General features: G+C 36.6%; 1 protein-coding gene across 1 annotated transcript in view; it reads right to left on the bottom strand.

The window, feature by feature from the left end:
* LOC137020599 (MAM domain-containing glycosylphosphatidylinositol anchor protein 1) overlaps positions 1 to 13,483 on the bottom strand; it is a 221,049-nt gene that overhangs the window by 27,112 nt on the left and 180,454 nt on the right. The window contains exons 11-12 of the mRNA XM_067386365.1: positions 2,264 to 2,438; positions 1,390 to 1,413 (exon numbers count right to left, since the gene is read on the bottom strand). Coding sequence (XP_067242466.1) covers positions 1,390 to 1,413; positions 2,264 to 2,438 — 199 coding nt within the window. The remainder of the gene's footprint in view (positions 1 to 1,389; positions 1,414 to 2,263; positions 2,439 to 13,483) is intronic.

A 13,483-nucleotide genomic window follows, 5' to 3' on the forward strand; every position in this document is an offset into this window, starting at 1 on the left:
TACTGTTAGCTTTTTATATCTGACAACTTTATTTAGGCTTCAAAATCTTTAAATGTTGTGTTAACTTGTAAAGATTATCTTGATAGACAAAACGTGTAAGTGTCATAACCCTTTGTTAAACACAGAGCTTATTTTCTTCGATTTTCCAAAAGTCTATGAGAAAAATGCATAGGTTTTCAACCGAGGGAACCCGTGCGCCGCTAACTTCTGGGTTGGCCTACAAAAACGCGTCATCCCTGGGGCACTCTATTGAGTGATAAGCAGTGGGTTTAATCAGTGCCATTATTAAGAGATTTGCCATCCGGCGTCTTCTCGACCTGCTTCCCTTGGTGTTTTTACACGTAGAAAAGGCGAAAAAACGTTTTTCACTGTCTTGTTTTCTCTCAGACCGATGATCTGAGTTACTATCACAATTATCGATGATAATGACACAATCATGACAGAAAAAAAATTACTGCACTAAACTCACTAACGGAAAGGCTGCGCGATCCTGTCAAGATGGCGGATAAACAAAGAAGTTAGCCAGAACTCAATGCGGCGTGACGTCAGATTCGTATTCTCTATAAGCATTGATGCAAGGGGAACTATAACAGCCATTAGCGAAAACTGTATACTTCTCAGTCCGTTTTCTTGTTCAGTTCAAATATTGCCCCATATGAAGCCTTACAATTGGAAAATCTTATGGGAATTTTATAAGTGCAATATACATCAGAATGACTGTGGGTATGCAATCTGAAGCTGACACTTCCACCATACTAGTGCAAGAATGCAGCTAAATTTGTTAGCTGCATGGCTAAGCATTCACACCTGTGTTTGCGTACTTTCATAAAGTATGTTTCTGGGCTAATGCTGATGAGCAAATCTGAGGAAGGTCTGAAGGTTTGAATATAAGGAGGCCTCTCGACAGGTTCCTCTGGAGTACTGAAGTACTCTCAGCATATTGCCGCGTTCAAAGCGATTACCCTCATTTAACAAACACAGAATACAGAATACTGTAGTTAGTCTCCCAGAACGTCTCCATTCATACTTTAAATGGCTGATTAACTCATTCTCCATGTGTGAGAGAAGACAGAACGAATGAATGGAGAAGAATGCAGGATTTCTGTGTTGTGGTTTGAAAAAAAATCACCATTCTCTTTCCTCCACAAGCATCCAGCTCTTCAATTTACTCTGCTGATCTCCAGTCTGTTTTAATTTATGTTTTGTTTTTTTTTTCTTTGTACCTCTTTGGCAAAGCTCTGAGCTTATGCTGCCAGGAGAACTGTGTTGAATTTAATTGGGAAAAACTGAAAGGCAGGACAAGAGCGAGATGGGAGGACGGTTTAGAGGAGAGAGAAAGACAGCACGCACATAACTATCATGGAAAGAAAAAGTAAAGAACTGTCTTACCGGAAGGTCTTGGATAAGTGTAGGCTGCAAGAGAAAAGAAGTTAAGATTAAAATATATATAAAAATACATTTATCTTACCAAACATTTATAAATGATAAAACACATTAATAAAAACATTTTTATGTATTAATAATAGTAGCAGTAACTAAAATGTATCTACATATATTTTACCAAACATTTTAATATAAATATATAAAATAATTTAAAAAGTAATTTAAAAACACACCATACACAGTGTATACTATTCAATCAAATTAAAGGATGTTTTTGTGTGTATCACAGAAGAAGGGCTTGATGTCTTCCAGCAGACCATTCATTCTGGAGGTTTGCCATTATTTTGTCTGGTGAGAGCAAGTGCTGAGATTGGGAGTTGAAGATTGAAAGACTATCCAATGGGATTAGATTTTATCAGCCGTTTCTGAGATTCAGCTCTCACACTGAAACCGCTGGCCTGTTCCTGCTGTTCTGTAGCCATCAGCAAACTCAACACACGATGGCTGCCATACTTTTGACATCTCAATTTAACATAATCCCGAAAGTGAAACCTCACATTTGAAATGCATGACCTCTCTTGATGGGAATCATGAGGAATTTAACAATTCTGGCTCTGATTCCCATTCCACAACTAGCCCAGCTATGCTTTGTGCTTTCCCACATAAAAAGGTACATCAAAATTAAACAAGATTATTGTATTTCCTACCTAAATGTAAAATATGCACTTTCATAATACGAATCTTGCAGTGAGTATGAAATATATTGCAGATCTCTGTGCATTTAAACATTAAGATAAAAATAAATACAAGGAGCCTACGCATTCAACAACTGAAAAGTGACATCTTGCAAACAGTAGGATGCAATTACAAAATGACTTACGCTCTGAGTACTGGATGGTGCGTGTGACTGTGTTTCCGGTGCCATAGCTAGTTATGGGAGTGAGGCTGACCTCATACGGCAAGGGAATACGCAAGTCTGTCAGCGTGTAGGACATCAGCACACCTTTCACTGGCTCTTTAGTGGTGATCTGCTTGGACAAAACCGTCTGTCGGTTCTGCAAAGAGAGAAAAAGGGAAAAAAAAGGGCTTAAGAATATTCATTGATTATGACTAAATAATATCTCAATTAGTTATACCTTTTTTAACATATAAAATCATCAAAAGTTTGGGGTCAGTAAGACTTTTTAATGTTTTTGAAAGAAATCACCAAGGTTGCATTTACAGTATTTGATCAAAAAGACATTAAAACAGTTCATTTTTGTGAAATACTATAACTATTTTAACATATTTTCAAATATATTTAAAAATAATCTTTTTCTGCAATTTATTTCAGCATCATTACTCCAGTCTTCAGTGTCACATGATCCTTCAGAAATCATTCTAATATGCAGATTTGCTGCTCAATGTTTTTTTCTGAATTCTCTGATGAGTTCAATGAAAGTTCAATGAAGTTGAAAGAAACAAAGTTCACTTATTTGAAAAAGAAATATCTTATAACATAAATGTCTTTACTGTCACTTTTGAATTTAATGTATCATTGCTGAATTACTAAAATCTTACTGACTCCAAAACTTGGTAATGGTAGTGTATATATACAGTGGGTACAGAAAGTATTCAGACACCCTTAAATTTTTCACTCTTTGTTATATTGCAGCCATTCGCTAAAATCATTTAAGTTCATTTTTTTTCCTCATTAATGTACACACAGCACCCCATATTGACAGAAAAACACAGAATTGTCCCTGCAGCTGAAAAACATCCCCACAGCATGATGCTGCTACCACTATGCCTCACTGTTGGGACTGTATTGGACAGGGGATGAGCAGTGCCTGGTTTTCTCCACACATACCGCTTAGAATAAAGGCCAAAAAGTTCTATCTTGGTCTCATCAGACCAGAGAATCTTGTTTCTCCCCATCTTGGAGTCCTTCAGGTGTTTTTTAGCAAACTCCATGTGGGCTTTCATGTGTCTTGCACTGAGGAGAGGCTTCCGTCGGGCCACTCTGCCATAAAGCCCCGACTGGTGGAGGGCTACAGTGATGGTTGACTTTCTACAACTTTCTCCCATCTCCCGACTGCATCTCTGGAGCTCAGCCACAGTGATCTTTGGGTTCTTCTTTACCTCTCTCACTAAGGCTCTTCTACCCCAATAGCTCAGTTTGGTCGGACGGCCAGCTCTAGGAAGGGTTCTGGTCGTCCCAAACGTCTTCCATTTAAGGATTATGGAGGCCACTGTGCTCTTAGGATCCTTAAGTGCAGCAGAAATTGTTTTGTAACCTTGGCCAGATCTGTGCCTTGCCACAATTCTGTCTCTGAGCTCTTCAGGCAGTTCCTTTGACCTCACGATTCTCATTTGCTCTGACATGCACTGTGAGCTGTAAGGTCTTATATAGACAGGTGTGTGACTTTCCTAATCAAGTCCAATCAGTATAATCAAACACAGCTGGACTCAAATGAAGGTGTAGAACCATCTCAAGGATGATCAGAAGAAATGGACAGCACCTGAGTTAAATATATGAGTGTCACAGCAAAGGGTCTGAATACTTAGGACCATGTGATATTTCAGTTTTTCTTTTTTAATAAATCATTAAGCTTTGAAATTTATGGATGATGAAAATCATTAAGCTTTGAAATGTATGGATGATACAATGCTGACGCCAAATGTAGCACCATTCTCATTCCTCCACTGTTTATTAAGAGAATCACCCAACAATAATGAAATGCATATAGTCATGTGTGTCAAAAGTAGCATTATTTTGGTTTGGTAACCATTTACTGAAAAAAAAAAGCGGAACAGGGAAAAGAGGAGAAGAGCGGAAGATATTGTCAATGACTCCATGGACACTCGCTCATCTGACCACATGGCTTTTCTCTTTCATAAGCATTTTCACTTTCAGTAAGGACAGAAAATGTACACTGGAAACTTGTTGTGTCACACACCGTGTTGTACATCTCTAACCTCCACAAAATCACAGAAAAGCAATGATTTGCTGAGTGCAAGGTCAGCTGGTATCCAGCCACCCTGCTGTAAGAAACTTTAGAAGTCTTTCCTCAGGCACAACAGCAGTGTGCTGACTAAGAACACATGCTGAAACAGATCAACTTGTCATTCTCTACTTTGAGGTACTTTGGCTTTCCCATGGGACATCTCACAATGCCTCTGAATGCTGCTGGGTTTGAGACATTTCTGAAGATATTTTAGCGAAACAATGGCATTTTGTGTGTGTTTGGTTCTTTGTAATTTTCCCTTTAAACATATTTATTCACTTTGCAAAGAAGCATTTACTATTGCAGGTTTACTCAACCTGCTCGTAATCACATCGTTATCTATGGGGCACAGCTGATTGGTTCCTGTTGTATCAGTAGCCAATGAGTTTGCATGCTCAACCTTCAAAATTCTTTAGCATTGCCTTAGCAGTGCAGTGCGCTCCAGAAACCCTCCACCTTCCCCAGCTCCACCTGTATAGATCTGCTACGGGTAATTCATGTATGCTATGTTATACAGCAGCAGCATCTCTTACTTGCTCACAGCAGCATGTTGTGTATGTATTGGCAGTAGCAAGTCCCATACTTGCTCTGCAGCAGCGTAGCAACGTAGCATATCTATTCCGCCAAGACCAAACATACAACATTATCATACCCGTTACCATGCCAAATACTCTGAGAGTTGTCATGACAGAACTATATTGTTTCTCTGTGCTGTTATCGTTATAGCTTTGGTGTGAACTCTGCTAGTCTTTTATATTTAGAACGATTTTTAGAACTATTTTTTTTATTGTTATCGTTATAGATATCCTGCTAGATTCACTACTATAGTCAGCATATTGAGTTATGATTACTCCTATTACTCCTATTCATACAAACAGTTGTATGCAGTTCCATTTGGAGCAACAAAAACTATTAGCTGCATCTTATTAGATGAAATGAATGTGCAGTGAGCTGTTCCAGGTCAGCTCTCGCTCCCAGAGGATGTGTGGTAATCACAGGGCCGACGGCACCGTGCCAGTGCAGGCTTTTTCCATGTGGAATTATGGGAAACGTGGCAGTAACCCCATGGAAACAGTGCACAATGGAATGAGAAATTATCTTCAGCTCCGCATGGAGACCCAGGCAGCAGGTAAACCCGCCGGCATTCCCTCCAAACACGACACACATGAATAAGTGTGTGTGAAGCTTTCATCCTTTGTTCCACCTTTTCCAGGAAGGAAGTAGAAGCATAGCTGTGATGTTAACCTGGCTAGTGAGGTCAAACACATTTGTTATCTGTCTAATTAAGTGCCACCGTAAACCCGTTACTGGGCCATTCACCACGGCAACATGGAGTGGTGTGCCGCCACGCTGAACACTAAACCCACTTGAGCTAGTACAATGCATGCCAAGACTTAACAGCCGTATATAACACACACACATACACACGCAAACGTGCGCCTTGTAAAAGTCACATATAAATTGTCTCTGCTTGGCTGCTCTTCTCTGTTAACACGGATTTTCTGTGTATCTCTCTTCATCTAAATTACCACACACTTCTTACATACTCCCACACACACACACACACACACACACACACACACACAGTTTTCTTCAAGGAGGGAAGAGTGGAAGTGCTTACTGAAAATAAATAAATAAATAAATAAATAAGATGAGAGAATAATTAATATTAGGGAAATACACATTATGAAATATGAGATCAGATCACATATAATGCAAAATACAAAATATATAATGCAAAAATACAGGCAAAATGTCTTGACAGGAGGCTGATTATCCTGTTGATAAGACAATAACCTCCAATCATATTTGCATCAATACACAAATTAAAAAATAAATAAATAATACTAACTGTATTTACTAACTTAACACTCAGAGAGCATTTCTTCTAGTTATGTCTAAATTAAAATTGCTGAAAAATTAATGAAAGTTGTTTTTTTGTTTTTTTTTTTATCTCAACTTACTTAAATTAAATGCCTACCATATTTACCATGAACAAGAACAAGATTAAAGCCCCACTGAAGTGCCTTGAAAAGGGCAGCACTATTCAATGTGTTGACGTAATTTCCACTGAAACAGGAAGACAGGATGGGACATATCGAACAGCTCCTCCCCTTTTATACAATAGCCACTGGCGTTTTGTTTTTATCACAGCTTGGCCACAGCCGTTGAGCTAGGTAAAGCCACAGTTTCCTCCTAATCTCTAACCGTTTCTCCTCCTAATCTCCTCCATTTCGCTTTAAAATATAGCATTCTGTGCAGAATTCAAATTGGTCCGATATGTTCTCTGGTCTGTGCTGACTCGCGCACATGATCAGCTCTGTGCTATCGTGTCTCTAGACCGGAGCAGACTGTGTCTATTTATAGTGCATGGGGGTGGGACATTTCAGAATAGAGAGCATTTCATTGGACAGAAAATCTGATGAGAAGCTGAAGTGCAGAGTGATGTCATCATAACCATTGATCCAAATTGGCAAAAGTGAGAGACTGTAAGTTTTGAATGCTTATATCTTGTAAACTTGAATTTTGTCATTGTTTTGGAGCACACTAGCTTATAGATAACAGTAAGGCTAACATATTCATACTAAAAGCCAAAAAAAAAAAGCTTTTTTGTTTTCATGGGGACTTTAAGGTGTCTGGACGCTGTCAAGTACAGAGTGCTGCATATAAATAGGCCTACTAATTTACTAATCCATTCCCTTGTTTTAAGTAAATAGTGTGGATGATAATATATAAAAATATAAAAATATACACTACCGCTCAAAAGTTTGGGATCGGTAAGATTTTTTATGTTTTTAAAATAAGTTTTGTCTGCTCACCAAAGCTTTATTTATTTAATTAAAAATACAGTAAAAACAGTAATATTGTGGAAAAATTACTACAATTTAAAATAACTGTTTTCTATTTGAAAATATAGTTTACAAAGTAATTTATTCTCCTTTTGGCAAAGCTGAATTTTCAGCATCATTACTCCAGTCTTCAGTGTCACATGATCCTTCAGAAATCATTCTAATATGATGATTAGTTCCTCGAGAAATATTTGTTATTATTATCAATGTTGAAAACAGTTGCGTACTTTTTTTCAGGATTTTTTTCAGAAAGTTCAAAAGAACAGCATTTATCTAAAATACAAAGCTTCTGTAGCATTTTACACTACCATTCAAAAGATTGGGGTCAGTAAGGATTTTTATTTTTATTTCTTTGAAAAGAAATTAAAGAAATTAATACTTTTATTCAGCAAGGATGCATTAAATCAATCAAAAGAGACAGTAAAGACATTTATAATGTTACAAAAGATTAGATTTCAGATAAACACTGTTCTTTTGAACTTTCTATTCATCAAAGAATAGAAAAAATATTGTACACAAATGTTTTGTACAATTGTAAACAATAAATGTTTTTTGAGCAGCAAATTGACATATTAGAATGTTTTCTGGAGGATCACGTGACACTGAAGACTGGAGTAATGATGCTGAAAATTCAGCTTTGCCAACACAAGAATAAAATACATTTTAAAATATTTTCAAATAGAAAACAGTCATTTTAAATTGTAATAATATTTCACAATATTACTTTTTTTTACTGTTATTTTTAATTACAGTTTTTTACAATCGCTAGGACACATTTCTCAATACTTAGGTCACTTTTTCAGAACTCTTCACACAGTTCTCTTAACCAACTTTCATCTTGGCACAGCAGTTAATTTCACATTCAAAATGCACTAAATCTACCAAAACACTTCATACATGTCTCAAATCAACTCATTCTTCCAGAACACTAGCAAAGGTTTTCACCCAGCAAACACGCTTTGTCACTTATAAAACATCGACCTAAAAACACTAACATCAGTGAGCAATATACAATGTTTTCATTTTTAAAATGTCTTAGCAAAACAACAAGAATGACACTCTCTACTGCTTATTCACTGCAGTTTATGTTACATGGTCCATGTTTACATTGCAGGACAAAATTATTCCTAAGTTTCCCCTTTTGAGTTGATGGTAATGAATTTGAAAGACTAATGCTTGTGTAGGTGTTCAGTTTCATCTAATTTTTTTGATAGTATTTGATTTTTTTAGATTCAGAATATATTTCATAACTATATTACTGTAGAAATGTAGCAAATTGCTGTCTTATTCAGTTTTGTATTATGTTATTGTTTTGAACACAAGTTTAACAGTTTTGAAAACAGTATGTAAGCATGTGCAAATTGGTACGTACAAAGAGTTTTGACAGTTGTTGTGTCTGAGTGAGAAAAGAATTCATGAAATTTGAGAGATGTAGTCATTGAATGCATTTTGTGCCAAAACAATAATAATTGATCCTCAGTTTAGCCCGCATAGACTTCTGTTGTGCTCACTGTGTGAAGAGTTTTGCAAAAGTGACCTAAGTATTGAGAAATGTGTCCTAGCGTCTGTAAAAAACTGTAAGTAAATGCACCCTTGGTGAGCAGACGAAACTTTTTTTAAAAACATTAAAAATCTTACCGATCCCAAACTTTTGAGCTGTAGTGTATATATCCTGGCCACAAATTTAGAAATCGTAGCCATGTTGTACTAAATACGTTTCCTCATTTTGATTTAACTAAAAGAAGGGAACAATAATTATATAATGTGCGCATGATTTATTAAAACGAGGGAACTCATTATTATATTGTGCACATGATTTACCTAAAATGATGGAACGAATTAACAAAATGTGCAGATGTATTAGTAAATCATGGTAACGATTTGGTAGTTTGTGGCCACAATATACATATTTTTTCCAGCATGTCATGTGCAGGGCTCTGTATGTTACGAACTTGAGTTTCCAACACTTAAAGAATGATATCAACTTGAAGACAACTTGATGAAACTTATCTACTGGATCACTAATTAAATATATAAAACAACATCAACATTAATATTAAGAGCTGAATAACAGCTAGTAACAAATAAAAAACATAAAATATGCATGTTACTTTATTGTAATATATATTTTTTTAAATTAGCATTTTTAATTTAAAATGTCTTTGTAAGTTAGGGCTATATTTCACAATATTAGTATATTTATAGCACCAAACATATACACACAGATCTTCTCTGTTTTCTCTGTTCAGATAATGCATCAGCCTTCTGTACATGTACTTCCTGTCATCGACATCAGTCACACATCCATTACAAGAGAAAAGGGGCTATTGCAACTTTTTTTTTTTTAAACACATTTTCCCTCATAACTTACAGACTACTATAAATAAGAAACACATATCTGTGCCACAATAACATTATTTCACGAGTTCTAATTTTCATATAATTAAGTCAGTAAAAGTTATGTGTATTTGGCGAGCTGTCCAGGGGGAGAGCTCTGATCTCAGAGTTTTGGCCTGAACCCAGAGTACTCCCCCCAGTAGTGGTAAAAATAGAAGTAGAAGTGAGGAGAAGGGGTGGAGGAGGGATGCTGATAAACTGTCAACGAACAGAGGTAAGACTGCTGTATTTATACCTCTTGTCATTGGTTGAGTTGATTAACTGAATGCTCTCCACTTGTGCTAATTAGGTTAATTATCTAAACCTGCTCCTCCTGAACTGTGTTAATAAAACATCATGTTGAAAGAGGCCTGATCATCACGAGCTTTAGTGTCACTGCATGTCATGGGGTGAAAGGTCAGGCATAATTTGGTTTGTCACATAATGACCCGCATCAAGTCTGTGGTGGCATGTTGGGTAAATATAAATCTCTCCTATCAACTGTAATCTTCCTCTAAAGATGCCATGGGTGATAGATAAATCTGTCTGAAGAGCAAACATTTGGTATTTGAAATGCATATGAAAGCTAAAGGCATATCTGTGTGTGTGTGCATATATTCGTATGGGAACATTATATGCAATTTTTACAGTTGGGTGAAGGTCATGCCAGAAATTTAATTAAAATATTATTTTAATTGATTTTATAACCTAATGAAAGGAATTGGTTTTCTGAACATATAAAAAACATGTATTTGTCAAATACATCAGTTGAACCAATTAAGTGAAATAAAATCTTGATATGAACTATTCTGGCTATACACATTTCATGTTATATCATAGCAAAAATGCCTGGTCCATATGCGTGAATTTACTGTGTGGGTGTTTTATAGTTTTACTTTTTTTTTTTTTTTTATAGAAATATTACAAATTAATTAGTTCACATGCTTAAGTTACAATCACATACTGTACACTCAATTCTTAATATGGACCAAAAACTGTAACCAAAGTCCCTTTAAGACCAGTCATTTCACTTGCCGGCCATCTTTGAAACGCCTATCGGACATGTAAGTGCAGCTCCTATCTGTTTGAATGGGGAAACATTTTATTTTTCAGACTAGATCTCTATAGGAACCGTGCATCTGATTGTTTCTATAGGAACCAGAGCTTCTAACAGCCACTGCAGTAACGCGATGACTTTGCCAATCAGCGATTGGCTCTTATTTAGAACGTGGGACTTATTCAGCAATATTGCGCGTTGCACTTTCTCCCATTCAAAACAATACGAGTGACGCATCTTGTGTTATTCTATAGTCTTTGCTGTAACTACCAAAACAATTAAACATATTAGTATTATGCTTGATACAAATTTGCTACAAACTTTTTGCACAAAGCTTGTTTTGCATGTTAAAATATGAACAAGTTTGTGTCCATGTCAGAACACTGTAATTGTAAAAGCACCTCAATAAGTCTGCAAAGTATCTTCACCATTACTGAGAATTCACAATAAATCCATGACTCTGAAAATCTATTTAGTCAGAATGTTGCAAAAAAAAAAAAAAAAAAAAAAATCAGTTCTCAGTTCATTAAAATGGTTGTTAGAGCAGCTGGTGTTGGTCTAGTGGGCCTTGATGGGTCTAAGTCTGGGTCTGACCACTTGTCTTCAGAAATATGGCTGATTCATTAAAGGATGAAGAACTAGCAGAATCGAGCAGCCTTAAGGGTTACATCACATCTCATAGGGCTTTATGTACTACACACACACAGCTGTAAGATCTCACCCTCTTGTAATATCACAGGTGTGCGAGGTGTGAGCAGAGCCCTGTGAACCGCGCTTCTCTGGCCGCAGGATTCCCCCTGCAGGTACGACTCAATAAAGATGTGTTAATGCATTCAAGCACTCTTTCTCTCGCTCTCTCTCTCCTGAGGAGGTTCACCACACTGATCTGAGGTCTGTCACTGGTGCACGGGTTTGGATGCGGACAGCTGTTTGAGTCTCCGGTGGCTGTGTAACATATGGCACAGAGTGTGTTTAAAAGATGAAACTGGGTTTGTCATTTGTCAGCAAATTTAGAACAATGTCTGAATACGGAGTTTAGCTTTTTAACATCAGTTTGATGAAAAGAAACTGTGAAAAATAATAATCTGTAATGAAAGTTCCTCATCTTACTCTGTCAGCGTAAGTTTATTCTACAGGGACTCTGTTTTCCGCACTGGTAAACAAGCGGCAAGGCTTTAGAAATGAGGCTTGGTGTTTCCTGCGGTCTCTGAAAACAAAGCACTCGTTTCAGAGACGTGTGAACGTTCTTCTTTTGGAGAGTTCAGAGGAAATGAAATCGCGCTGTGCACCTGTTATATGACAGTGTGATAGTGATAAAGAAAAATGTTTAAGTAAAGAAAGAAAGAGAGAGAGTACAAATGTACATTTAAGAGGGGTGTAAGAGGAGGAGGCAAGAAAGAAAAAAAGAGAAAAGAAAAAAATTGACAAAATACAAGAACTAGTATTTTTTTATAAATAGAAAAATATGATCTTTCTAATAAAGACATAAATTTATAGCTTTATTAACATTCTAGTGACTATCCATAATTTATTTCTAAGTGGAAATAATAATACTATTTAAAAAATAATTATAATTTTAAAGTATTTTGATATGACTGAAGGCAAAAAGATCAAAGATTAAATTATTTAAATAATCTAACTGTATTATGTTATTAATTATTATTAATTATAATTGGTTGTATCATTGTTTTTTATTATGTTTATATGAATAAAGGCAAAAAGCTCAAAAATAAAATCATAAAAAAGAATGTTAAGTAAATTAAAAGAGAGTTCATTTACAGTACACTGTTCCTTCAAACTTCTCTGCATTCAATATCTTACCTGTATTATCTCTCAAATAAACTACTTATGATCTATGAAACTGCATACTGTATATCTCTATATATCTGCATTTGCTTGTTAAACTGTTAACTTTCTATTCAAGCATATATCTTGTGATGGTCCAAATACTAGATGAGTACCGAGAGATGTTGCTAAAGTTAGAGACTAAAACCCTCTGAATTGAATGTTCTCATTCTCTGTGAGAAACAATGGCACTGCTTTCTTCAGCTCATTACCCCCTCTCCCTTTTCCCTTTCTTGTCTACAATTCTCAGAGCAACATCTATAAAACATTTATCAACATTACCACTGAAAAGAAGTGCAGCACATTCACACCTTGGACAAATTCATACACAGACGAACGTGCAAACGCACAGTCTTGACCGTATAGATGCACACACTCACACGGAGTGAACTATTTTTCACTATTCACACACAGACATTCATTGTTATTCTACTATGATCAAATATGCACATATACTCAACTGAGTCTACTGAGAAACTCATCTATAATCTGTCTCCCTCTCCACCACACACACATATGCTCATAAAAGTTAATGCACGCTTTCTGCAGTCAGGATGTTAATTCATTGGTCCCTGTAGACTCTTACTTAAGGTAAGGTTTTAAAGAGGGGAAGATTAGCTATTCATGCACACAAAGACAAGTGGCTAATCTCCCCCTCCCCGTTCGCTTTGATTCCTGCCTCCTTCCATAATTCATTGGCGCTCTTCCGTTCCTGCCGCCCCCCTCTGGGCTAGGTTTCTATGAATAGATGATTAGGACGTCGGAATCAAAAATCTGATGAAGCGGTTTCTGTGGCGAGGGAGCATCTATGCACGCTCCCGCCCGGCCGTTGCCTGGGTCGTCCCGAGATGTTTAGTGGGTGTTTGTTTGTTGCGCTGAGTGACCAGATTTCAACCGGAACACACAGGGGGTGGAGGGAATCCCTGTGAAAGCGTCAAAGATGTAGTGTATTTATTCAAAATGAGAGATGATGGCAGTGTGAACCC

This window comes from Chanodichthys erythropterus, chromosome 5 (genome assembly GCF_024489055.1).
Source record: "Chanodichthys erythropterus isolate Z2021 chromosome 5, ASM2448905v1, whole genome shotgun sequence".
Taxonomy (NCBI): domain Eukaryota; kingdom Metazoa; phylum Chordata; class Actinopteri; order Cypriniformes; family Xenocyprididae; genus Chanodichthys; species Chanodichthys erythropterus.